Source organism: Amblyomma americanum, chromosome 10, assembly GCF_052857255.1.
Source record: "Amblyomma americanum isolate KBUSLIRL-KWMA chromosome 10, ASM5285725v1, whole genome shotgun sequence".
Lineage (NCBI taxonomy): Eukaryota > Metazoa > Arthropoda > Arachnida > Ixodida > Ixodidae > Amblyomma > Amblyomma americanum.
Window position 1 is genome coordinate 116,088,914 of NC_135506.1, and position 13,006 is coordinate 116,101,919.

The window sequence follows — 13,006 nt, forward strand, 5'->3', positions numbered from 1 at the left end:
TGTAATAACTGAACATATTTTAATCTTAATGCACTGTCCAAGAGTTTTTCTTTCTAACAGAACAAGAATGAGAGCTATAGCACAAATAGTTTAAGAGATATCTCTCCTCCAAAATTGCAGAACCCTCAAAATTGCAGTTTTGAGAAAACAAGAAAAAACATCTCACAGTATGTACATGTAAATTATGTTAATGATTGATATGTCAACTTCATCAGAAACTAGTGGAAAGTGAACTAAAGCAAAAATTAATGGCTTATGCCAATTTCAGCCTAAGTTATGCAATAGGAAACTTCTGAAAGGAAAGGTCCATTTGGGTACCCAACCCAAGACAGATAACCTTCTCAGTAATTTTTTTCTTGTGGTTATTGCATTTACCTTGGTGTCATGTGACTCGCAAGGTTCCCTTTCTAGCAAAAAAAAAATTATAGCAATAGCAGGAACAGGACCGAAGATATTAATCTTTCAAAAATGCAACGCCACCAAAATTGGGGGATTGTGAGAAGCATTCAAGCCTCACAGCATATTTAATCAGGAAAGAAAACCCCAAAGCCCTTCGCATGCTTTCAAAATGCACCAGGAGCATAGTCAGGGTGCATGCTGTCGCGGTGCTTCTTTTTTTCCGCTTTAGCAAAGCCAAGTGAAGCCGCCCGCTTCTTCGCAGAACGCGTGTTACAGCACAAGTCCTTCTCTTCAGCTCTCCTGGCGACAGTTGCTGGCACGTTTGCGTTGCATTCTTGCAGAATTGCTGTTGCTGTATGCTTGCAGCCGGCACTGAAGTGCAGCACAGCTTCTGCTGTGGCTGCTTCCACAGCAAACAGTGACGAATGCCGCTCTTTGTGGATCAAGGTCCAGATGATCGAGTGGAAGCTCTCGTTTGAATTCTGGGTCCTCCCCCGAATGCACCTCTGCAGCAGGCTCTTCTCTGATAAGCGACTGTACATGGGCAAAAGAGCTTCAGCCACATCGCTTGGCAGACTGTATTTATGCTCCGGTTCGAGCTCCTCTTTTGCTTTTGCAGCGTTGTGGCGGCACCGAGACTGCTCACCAATGGGACACAAAGTGTGATTGGGGCAGTCATCAGTAGACGTGATGTGGTAATATGTCGCCATCACGGCTCGCTGCATGGCATCCACATTACCTACATTTGACCTTGGCTGAGCCATCACGGCTCGCTGCATGGCATCCACATTACCTACATTTGACCTTAGCGCTCAGCCATAATATATAGCTAGCTTGTCAATTAGATCAGCTGTGAGCCTTCCTCTGCCACCGAGACTTTGTTTTCCTGCACCCTTGTGGCTCTGCAAGAGGTTGCGCAAAGCTGCTCCCATACGCTTGTGCACATGGTTTATGCAATCCTCCTTGACTACTTCAATGTAGCCATAGATTTTAGCATCTTGAAGGGCATTAAACGTGCGACTGACCCCATCGCATAACATTGTTGTGTAGCGCATGTTGTGGCGCTGTAGAGACCTCTCAAATAGAATTTTGCCTGGCTCGACCTCCATTTGGCCAGCCTTGCAGTTGGTGTTCTTTTGGCACTCGTGGCGCGATTTCCAGAGTTCATAGCCGTCAGTGTTCGGCTTTGGGCCAGTTTCGCAGCCCAGACAAAAGTTTGACAGCACCACATAATCGAGCACATAACCAGTGAAGAGTTCCACTACGGCACCGACGCCGATATGTGACGAGTGCCCGCACGTCATCCATGTGCCGTCGTAACACACGGCAATGTTCCCCCTGTGCCCAAAACACAAGTCTTCATATACCTTCGCCACTGCCTGCGTGGCCTGTGCCATAGCTGCCGCGGCTGCTCGAGTAGTAGCAGGTTGCAGTGTGTTTTTCAAGTGCCGTTGAAACGTCTTGTTGTGCATGCCACGGCACGACAATCCCATCGCCAAAAAGATATCTTTCATTGCTTTCTGGGTGTTACCGGTCGACAGCATTGCTCGATTAGCAAGAATATTGAGCTCGAAAGGATTGCACTTTTTCTCACCGTCAACCCCCTGCGAGTTCCACTCGGCCACAATCTCACCACAGTTGTCACATAGCACGATCAGTTTCACGGCGAGGCCATAGCTCTGGTCGCTGGTAATCAACCTCACGCATCCGCGACACGTTTTGCACCGCACGGCATCCAAGAGGACGTTCACAACGCTGAGGTCAATCATTGCATAGGAGGCTGTTCCGTCTGCGTCTGATCCTGCGGATGCACCACTTGCATCGGCGAACAGCGCAGTCTTTCGTGCCGTCGCCGGCGTCGATTCCAGTCGATCAAGTGTAGACTGCTCACGGGCACTCGCTTGAGTTATTTCACTGTTAGTGACAGGCGCGGTGTCAATTCGTACGCGACTACAATCGGCACAAAGAACACCGCCGTTATCCAGCGGAGACAGAGAAGCGTCGCCGCCCGCAACGTGACTGTCACGCAATCCCGTACCACTGGCGCTTGCTTGTTGCACAGTATGCAACAATGTCGCATCATTAACACGTTTTTTTTTCCTTTTGCATGCTTTCGCCTGAACTTGTGCACAGAGTGGTACTTCTTCGCGCCGCCTGGCATGGTTCTCGCGTTGCACTAGCGTGGTCGGCAGAAAGACAAAATGGAGTCACTGGGCATCCGCTTTCCATGGCTAGCATGCCGGAACCAACCAGACAACGCCATTTTGATCACGGGCCTAAACCGGCCAATAGCAGCGCGCGCCGCTATTTTTTTTATATTTTTTTTGCGAAGGCGGCATGTACAGGGTTGCTGCTCGAAAGAAAAAATAAGCCGAAAGCCCGCGCTTTCGAACGAGACCAAAATGGCCGCGGTAGAGGTATAGCGCGTAGTTTCCATGCGCCGGGCGATCGAAATTGCGTCATTTGTCCACAATTTAAAGGGCAGTGGGTGTGGTACTGCATTTTTAAATCGCTATAACTTCTTAATTACGTGGGGTATAATGATGAAAATTTGCATACAGATGCGGAATGGTGCGAGGAACACGAAAATTTAAAGATTGAAAATCTGAGTTTTGGGCCGATTTTCGGTGCCAAAGAGACGTGTCCGCCCTGAATGCCATTTTTGTTTTGGGCTGTGCCTCTTTGCTGCCCCACGAGGTGGCACTGCTGCAAATGCCCGTTCATCATTGCAATTTCTGCGTGTTCTCATAGCGACTACAGCAGTTCCGATCTCGGCTTAGTCGCCTAAGCATCTAAGTCATGTCTAGGCAGTCCAGCAGCCGATTTGTTTCTTCCTTTGTATACGACATAGCGTGTAGGCCACGTTTTTAGTTTGTGCAACTGATGTCCGCTGGTGTTTGCCTTGTGTGCTGTGTTGAGATTGCGGTGATCTAATGCGGCGTGCGGAAACAGTGCCCACCCACGCAAGTCTACGCCGGGGAATGCTGGCAAGCATGGTAAATGTACCACAGTGACAATGGTGAGAAAGAGTGCCATTGTTCAGCAGAGTGGGCGCAGCTGGCAAAGGACAGGGTTAACTGAAGAGACATGGGAGAGGACTTTGCCCTGCAGTGGGCGTAGTCATACTGATGATGACGATGTTCAGCAAGTGCAGAGCAGCCAATCTCAGAGTGCAGTTGCCGGGGAATTTAATGTTTCTACGCAGAAGGTCTCAGATTACATGCGAAACAAGAAGATTACTGGTGAAGCATCCAAGTCTTCCTTGACCTTGGAAAGAAAAAAATTTTAGAGACGCCACCCGAAGCTCGAAGAAGCCCTCCTCATGTGGTTGTTTGCTATGGTCGCAGAGCAGATTCCTGTGTCTAGAGACATTCTGAAGCAGAAGGCAGAGACTCTCACTCTTCAGATGAACATCGAGGGCTTCACATTCAGTGGTGGGGGGCTCCGGAATTTCAAGAAGAGATATGTGACCGCGCTTTTAAGAGGATGTGTGGCGAGAGTCGCACCGTAGACTAGACACTTGTTGAAAATTATCGCTCTGACTCTGTAGTCACTGTTGCACCAGTTTTCACCAGATGATGTCTTCAACTGTGACGAAACAGCTTTCTTTTATAAAATGCTGCCTGAAAAGACTTGCCCTGTCTGGCGATCCCTGCCAAGGCAGGAAGCATAGTAAAGAGCACGTCACGATTATGGCTGGCAGTAACATGTCGGTGACAGAGAAGCTTCCGCTTCTTGTGATTGGAAAATCCAAAAGCCCTAGGTGTTTCAAGGGAGTGAAATTGCTGCCCGTGTGGTACAGAGCCAACACAAAAGCATGGATCACACAGCAGCTCTTCAGCAGCTACATTCACAGACTTGACGGGAAGTTCAAGTCGCAAAACCGGAAGGTGCTGCTCTTTGTGAATAACTGCGGCGCACATAGTCACGTCCATGATTTCGAGCCCATCCACTTAGAATTCCTGCAAAAAACTTTAAGGTCCTCTACAGAGCACGCCTCTTGAGCCTGATGATCCTCTGCGTCGACACCGGCAAGCAGTACGCTGTTAACCTTCTGCCAGCAATAAACATGCTTGCGGATGCCTGGAACACGGTGGCCCCTGTCATTATACAGACCTGCTTTCGGCACCACGCTGGATTTGTTGCAGCTGATAAAGCAGATCCCTTGGCAGCCTAGGATCTCCCAACATCTGATGTGCTCCCTGCCGGCGCTGAAAATGTTCATAGAGACCTGCGCAGTGGCGGCATTGCGATTCCTGTCACCATTTCATTAGACAGTTTCTCATGTGCTGGCATTACTGTACTGACATACACAGAACTCTACGACAATGATATCATTTGTCCGGCCGAACGATGACTCTGAGTCGGAAGACGACACTCCGTTTGCGCAGCTGCCATCGCACACGGACCTTATACGAGCAGTGACTGTGCTTTCAGCTGCCTTTAGTGACCGCACGGCCCTCTCAAAGATTCAGGCTGATCTGATTGCTTGCTTGCAAACGGAGCAGCGTACAACAGCACATTCACAATTGCTTTAAGCCTACTCCAAGCCCAAATAAGTACGCGAAAATAAAGGATTGCTTTTTCTGAATGTTTTTTCGGACACCTGTTTATTCACTTTTCCGCAGTCCTCGTGAGGTCCAAATAAATGGTGGCTGTAGTTGAACCTCATTGTAATGAACACATTATAGCGGATTATTGAATAAAACAAAGTAAAAGCAAAGTTTGGTTGGTCCATGCATTATTTCAATGAGAATTGTGTTTGTATAACGAAACGAAAAGGTCAAGATTTGACGCGGGATCGGTTATGCTGAAGCAGTTTTAGTGCGAAAGTGCTACTTCATGGGGTTGAACTCAACCAAGAATCTTGTGGCTTGCATCACCCTGAGGGTGCGGAAATAAAATATATATCACCGCGACTGGGTTTCGAACCCACAATTGCGTGAGCAGCTTAGCTTCGCTGGCCACTGCCCGAGAGCACTGTGCTATCGCTGCAGCCGATCAGACCTGATGCTAAACTGCAACGCACTCTCGCGCTATGCATTGTGCATCGTCTTCATCAACTTCCACATGTGGCACAAACTGATCAGATCATCATAACCTGGGTTAACCATCGCCAGATGTGCCGACGACCCAGCAAAGCAAAACCATGAGCCAACCAGGCTAAACACATGCTTTTGCATGTCTACTCGGTCTAGTTACGTTAAAACTGTACCACTTTTTTTTTGTATTCATGCGGCCCGAAATGTGTTAACGAGCCAGAAAAAAAAGCTCTTAGCCCTTTACTCTTAAGCTATTGAAAATTTTTACTCCGTGGTTATGGGGCCTTAGAAATTATAAAAGCACACATCAAAATAAAAATCCAGGGCTGAAAGGGTTAAGAAAGATGTTTTTTTACTTTTCCAGCACAAAATACGTCTGGTTAATTTTGTGCAGGGATGTGCAGAATTTCATACAAAGTTATTGTACGATTATATTGTAAAGATGGTTGTAGCCTCTTTCGACAGGTTATCTAGAAGGTTCACTGTTGGTTGAGAACTGTGAGCATTCGTTTATTGGCGCCCGTCATACTATGCACTTGCTGCTGTCTCTTCTCTGCCACAGAGTTGTTTTTTCTTTGTGGGCACGATGTTCGCTCAAGAAAAAGTTCTCTTTGAAAGCTCTTCCTGTGTTTTCCTGCATGCCTGATTGCCTGTGAAAATGGCATATTTTCATCTTGATGCCAGAGGCCTGCTTTTGCAACCTGGCCAGACCTGTAGCATATTGTTGGCACCTGGTTTCTTATGCTTGAAAAGTCACTCGCAGATTCTTGAGCTGATGGGATGTATTGTGCCATTGAAATATTTCCTCTTCCCCTCGGCCCTTTGCAGGCTCCAGAACCTGGAAGTCAGCACAGCTGAGCTTCTTCGCCTAATGGACGACAACTATGCTGTCACAATGAAGTAAGTGGGCAGTTTTCTAGAGTTCACTTGCGAGGAGGGCACGGGGCTCCTGGCTATAGAATCAGTGCTACAGAGTGGGCTGTTGAGAGTTTGTATAGGGCTAGGTAGCATCCTTCCCAGAAAAAACATTATTTATTGCTGCAGGACATGTTTGGGTTCTGTTAATGGGATAGAAGGCAAGTTTACCGCTCAAAGGCACTTATGCTCTTGATATTGTCAGGCATTTAATCGGGTTGAATTGTGGTGCTAACTAAACACGGAACTAAAACATGCCAACAGGAATCCTACTGTGGTCTGACAAAACTCAAGAACAAAGCAGCAGACCCCTCAGAGGAGGCTCTTCTGCTAGTGACGTCATTCTCGTGACATCGTGGTTTATCCACATGCTAGCGTGACATTGCAGGAGGTGGCTGAAAAAAAAGGGGGTTAACCGTAGCTTAAAATGATTAACCACGGTGTCATGTAAATCGGTTGACACCATTCCTTGGAGGGCCTCCTTTGAAGGGCATCTGCCGTTCGAGTCGTACCCGACTATAGTATAGACAGTTGTGCAAGTTGGCGGTACATGTCGTCGAGAAACAGTTCGCCACGCTGGAACAAGGACAAACCCGATGCAGGACTTTGTATGTGTACCGTATTTACTCGCGTAATCCTCACACTTTTTTTCTTTGAAAATCAACGCGAAGTTTGGGGGTGCGATAATTATGCGTGGAAAATTTTCAAGCAAATATTTCGGAGTGTTAAATGCAAAGATGAATGGGTGCAAGATCAGGATTGTCAGGTCCGCAATTGTAAATATAATGAAAACATTACTTTCAAGCGTAACTTACCTTCGTTATGAAAGTACAGGGTGAACGTAAGCTCAAGCTGCTAAAGCACTTTATTTGCCGCGCGCAACCTCCCCGTCACTACTTGCATTGCGTACGTCCTGCAGGCAATTCTGCTGTTCATCAGAGTCCGTGTCGACACTGGAATCGATGGTTTCTTAATCTTCCGATGCTTCTTTGTCGTCCCACACCAGGTGGTCCTCGGTCGCATGCAGGGCGTTCGAAATTCCTGTTTTCTTGAAGCTTCTGGCCACCATGTTTACATCAATCATCCCCCATGCCTCTGATACCCAGCTGCACAGCAGCTCCACGGTCGGTCTTTTGATCTTGCCGCCCAGCGTCAGAGCATGTTCACCTTCGGCCATCCATTCTGCGTACAGCCTCCGGACGTTATCTTTAAATGGCTTGTTCAAAGATACGTCAAGAGGCTGTAGCATTGATGTGAGGCCGCGGGATATAACAGCCAGGTCCGTGCGCAGTTCCTAGAACTTCGCCCGAAACGACTCTTGAAGATGGCCCCGAAAGCTATCAAGCACGAGGAGCGACGGAAAAAGAAGCGTTCCCGGTCGCCGCCCCCACACAGTCTTCACCCAGTCCACCATAAGGTCCGCGGTCATCCACCCGTTTTCTTGGACGCGCACGTGTATACCAGGGGGGAGCTTTCCTTTCGGGAGGGTCTTCCGCTTGAAAATGACGTACGGTGGGAGCTTCCGCCCATCCGCTGTCACGCCTAGCATGACCGTGCACCTCTGTTTTTCGGCACCTGTAGTCCTGACGTGCACAGTCTGAGCGCCTGTCTGTTCGGCTGTCCTGCTGCTGGGCATATCGAAATTCAGCGGAGTTTGGTCCGCGTTCTCTATCTGGGAGAGCAAGAAGTTTTTCTCCTGCCGGATCCTGGTAACGAATCGATGGAAGTCCACTATTTTCTCTTCATAGGCTACAGGCAGGCGCTGGCAAAGCGTCGTACGCCTCCTGAGCGAGAGTCCATTGCGCCGCATAAATCGTGTGGCCCACCCGTTACTAGCGCGGAAGTCTTGCACCGGGATGCCCTCCTTTCTTGCTATTACGAGCGCCTGGTTCCGTATCAAATCAATCGACACAGCACACCCATCCGCTCGTCGAGCCTTGATATATTCCAGTAAAGAGGATTCGACGGCAGGAAATTTCCCAGTCTTCGGTCCACGGAAGGCCCGGCGCGTCTTACCAGTCGTCTTGAGTTCGTCGTGCTGCCGTCTCCAATACCAGACGCAAAACTCGTTGACGCCGAAGTGTCTGCTGGCGGCGCGGTTGCCATGTTCCAGCGCATACTCAATAGCTTTTAGCTTAAAAGCAGCTGTGTAGCTTGCGTTGCGTCCCATGTTGAAGCGGCACAAAGAGCACGGTGCAACACGCAAACAAGGCAAACGAGGCCTACGAGACACCGGAGAGCTGGACACACCTTCGCAAAATGGCGTAGCGGTGGTGAGTGGATGAACGGTAGCGGCGGTGGCAGCGGATGATACCGCAGTACCGCCGCCTAGTAGCACGCGCGCCCAACCATGGCAGTTAGTTGTGGCCGCAGTCAATAGATGGCGATCGCCACGACAAGCAGACGGCTCGCGGCAGTAATTTTGGGGGTGCGATGATTGTGCGGGGAAAAAAAAATTTTCCAATTTTTGATGGCCAATGTGGGGGGTGCGAGCATTACGTTAGTGCAAGCATTATGCGAGTAAATACGGTATTACATTCATCTTTGTTCAAGTGTTCAATGTCTCCTGACGATGTGCGGAAAAGAGCTTGATGGGAAAGGAGAAAAAATGTATTTATTTTATTTCAGATAAACTACCAGCCTTCCCAGAAGGCCTTAAGCAGGAGTGGGATGCACATGCATTGTTTAAGAAAAAATACACAGCAAAAGAGAAAAGCCAGCTCAACAAGAGGAAAACCTGATAAATCAAACATGATCATCCCGATTGGGACCTGCAACTGGAAAACCTGAGAAATCAAACATGGTCATCCTGATTGGGACCTGCAACTGAAAAAGTGGGTCGAAAGACCTACACCTGAAACACATTCACGTTTTTTCCAGAAAGGAAAAAATATACAGGAGCGCAATACCCGGACGGATAAGACTAGGAAAGGCAAACCGCATGCACGACAAACACCAAGAGTAACAAGGGAGCACTACACGCGCACATATCAACAACAACCTTTCAATTTTTATTGCAGACACTCCACAGTCGGGCATTCTGCGGTATCAGCAGGAAGTGCGTTCCACTCGCTGACTGTTCTAGGGAAGAAAGAATTTTTAAACACTTTGCAGGTTTATTGTTTCAACTTTTTGGAATGATTTACACGCGTAGTCCGCCGGTTGACAGGTTCGATGTACAGGGTGTCCATGCTTACTTTAGTCAGGCTTTAAAAATATGCTGCGGCACTCAAAGACGACACGACCAAATTCATGTTGCTGGCTATTGCGTGGAGCAACTCGCACTATTTTTGTGTTGTGCTTAATTGCATAATTAGTTAATTAGTTGAGAATAATCAACTTTGCAAGCAATGAAGATTAACGTCAAAGTCCGATTAGAAAGTTGTAGAACGGTCCGCAAAATGTCCAATTTAACAGTTTCTGACTTTCCATCTATTACGCGTCTGCTTTTTTTCGCTCTCTGCAGATACCCTCAAAATACAAAAATACCACGTGACATGTGCGCCGCAATTGCAGTGCTCTCAAACTTTCCGCGTAGGAACGAACAGATCTTTTAGCCCGGTGTGCTGCTGCTTTAAAAGGTGACAGGGCTGCGACGCAGGCGCTGGCTGTGCGATTTATGCAAGCGCAAGCGACAAGGACTGTGTCTGCTTGTCGCTATGAAGCGCTGCAAGGGAAGCACAGCCAGCTGCTGTGTCGCTGCCCTGTCACCTTTTAAGTTCGTTCCTACACGGAACGTTTGAGAGCACTGCAATCCTGTATAAATTCTGGTTTATTCCTAGTTTACTATGGTACAGAAGATGCATGCACTTGAGGCATCCATGAAACCGACATAATTGTAAAGGATCTAGCTTAGCTTTTTGTACTAGCTTTCGAGTTTGTAAATAATTCAGTCATCCGCAAAAACATTTATTTTCATGGACATGTCCGTGACAATTTCATTAATGATTACAAAAAAAAAAAAGGAGCCCCAGAAGAGACCCTTCGGAACGGCCAATCGGACCGGCCCATGACTAGAGTACACTTTCAATCGACACAAACTGGTGCCGCGAGGAAAGATACGCCGCTATTCAGGAAAGCAGTGTGTCATTTTTAAGTATTGGTTTCAATTTTAATAACTTTTGGTGGGAAACACAGTTAAACCCTTTTTAAAAAATCTAAAAAGATAATATGTATTTGGCTCTGTCTATTTATAGCTATTGCAAAGTCATGTACTGCCTCAAGTAGTTGTGTGACCGTTGATACCCCCCTGCGGAAACCGTGCTGCGAAGATGTATTAAATCGTGTTTTTCAAGAAAAGTGGATATATGCTTAAAGATATTGTAACGTGAAGATGTGCACACCAAAAGGGAAAAATATATTTACAGGGAAACAGCTTACAGCCACGCAGCCGAACAACCGGGCCCGCGAAGCCCAGCAGCAGAAAACGCACTTCGTCCTCTTCGCGTTCCAAGCGCGAGCGCACCAAGCACGAGCGTTCCAAGCACAAGCACAACCGTAGCATAACTCCCGGCGGCAAAAGCACCGTCCCGGTGCTAAGTGGATGATGTAGCAGGCGTGTGGTACGGTTTGAGACGGACTACATGAACGACGTCAGTCAAAGGGCTAGTGGACGACGTCGGAGCATGAAGAGGTGTAATCTCGTAGGTCACGTCGGTCACCTGACGGAGAACTCGATAAGGGCCACTGTACTGACGTAGAAGTTTCTCAGAGAGACCGACATGGCGAGAAGGAGACCAAAGGAGGACGAGTGAGCCCGGCGGATAGTGTACTGGGCGATGCCGGCGGTCGTAAACTGACTTCTGGTAGGTCTGAGATGCGGTGAGCCGGTCTCGGGCGATTTCACGGGCCATAGTTGCTCGGGAGATGGCGTCACGTGCATACTCTGTGGTCGAGGCAGTAGAACTCGGTAGTAATGTATCCAATGGCAGCACAGGATGCCGACCAAACAGAAGGTAGAAAGGAGAATAGCCGGTGGTATCATGCCGCGACGAATTATAAGCAAATGTTACATAAGGCAAGGCAACGTCCCAATCGCGGTGGTCGGGCGAGACATACATGGATAGCATATCGGTCAGAGTCCTGTTGAGGCGCTTGGTAAGCCCGTTCGTCTGGGGATGGTAAGCTGTAGTGAGCTTATGCTGCGTGCCACAGGACCGGAGGATATCGTCAACTACTCGGGACAAAAAGTAGCGGCCGCGGTCCGTCAGCAATTGGTGTGGAGCGCCGTGGTGAAGGATTACGTTCTGCAATAGGAAGTCGGCGACATCGGTTGCGCAACTTGTTGGTAACGCACGCGTGATAGCGTACCGGGTCGCATAGTCGGTCGCGACAGCAATCCAACGGTTGCCGGAGCAGGACGTCGGGAAAGGTCCGAGAAGGTCGAGTCCAACACGGTAGAATGGTTCGAGAGGTACGTCAATAGGCTGTAGAAGGCCAGCAGGCAACGTTGATGGTCTCTTCCTGCGTTGACAGAGGTCGCAGGAGGCAACGTAACGCCGAACAGAGCGGTACAGACCAGGCCAAAAGAAGCGGCGTCGGACCCGATCGTATGTGCGGGAGACGCCGAGGTGGCCTGCGGTCGGTAGGTCGTGTAGTTCCGCTAGGACAGATGAACGGAGACGCTGGGGAACGACTAGCAGGAGCGGAGGTCCGTCAGGACGAAGGTTGCGGCGGTATAGGACGCCATCCTGAATGACGAACAGTTGCAATGAAGGATCTCGGCTGGCACAGTTGAGGCGATCAATGAGAATACGCAAGGAAGAGTCTTGTCGCTGCTCGTCCGCGATGTTAACCAGATCGGAGATAGCGAAGAGGCACGGGCCGAGGTCGTTGTCTCCAGGATCAGGCGGCTCTACAGGGTGCCGAGACAGGCAGTCGGCGTCTTGATGGAGACGCCCTGACTTGTAATGAACAGTGTAAGAATACTCTTGGAGGCGCAACGTCCAACGTCCGAGCCGGCCTGTGGGGTCTTTCAGTGAAGACAGCCAACAAAGGGCGTGGTGATCGGTCACTACGGAGAATGGACGGCCAAACAGGTACGGTCGGAACTTAGCTACGGCCCAAACAAGAGCTAGACACTCGCGCTCTGTAATTGAGTAATTTCGCTCAGCTGTAGAAAGGAGGCGGCTGGCATATGCAATAACGCGTTCTTGCCCTTGGTGACGTTGGGCTAGCACGGCGCCAATCCCATAACCGCAGGCGTCTGTGCGAACTTCAGTCGGAGCCGACGGATCAAAATGGGCCAGAATAGGTGGGGAGGTGAGTAAGGCGACTAGCGAAGAAAAGGCCTCCTCTTGGGCAGGGCCCCAGGTAAAAGGGGTGTCTTTCTTTAGAAGGTCGGTCAGGGGGCGAGCGGTGCCGGCAAAATTTTTGATGAAACGGCGGAAGTACGAGCAGAGGCCGACGAAGCTGCGCACATCCGTAGACGACTGGGGAATAGGGAAGTCCTTGACGGCTTTAACTTTAACAGGATCCGGGCGGACACCAGAAGCGTCGACTAGATGTCCGAGAATGGTGAGTTGGCGGCGACCGAATTGACATTTCGACGAATTGAGCTGTAGCCCGGCTCGACGGAAGACAGAAAGAATGCTCGCCAGTCTTTCGAGGTGCGTGGTAAACGTGGGCGAAAAAACCACAACATCGTCGAG

The 13,006-nt window shown here is 49.1% G+C and overlaps 1 protein-coding gene across 1 annotated transcript in view; it reads left to right on the forward strand.

The window, feature by feature from the left end:
• Positions 1-13,006, forward strand: part of LOC144106853 (inhibitor of nuclear factor kappa-B kinase subunit epsilon-like) — a 91,615-nt gene that overhangs the window by 73,315 nt on the left and 5,294 nt on the right. Inside the window, exon 21 of the mRNA XM_077639799.1 lies at positions 6,270-6,341. Coding sequence (XP_077495925.1) covers positions 6,270-6,341 — 72 coding nt within the window. The remainder of the gene's footprint in view (positions 1-6,269; positions 6,342-13,006) is intronic.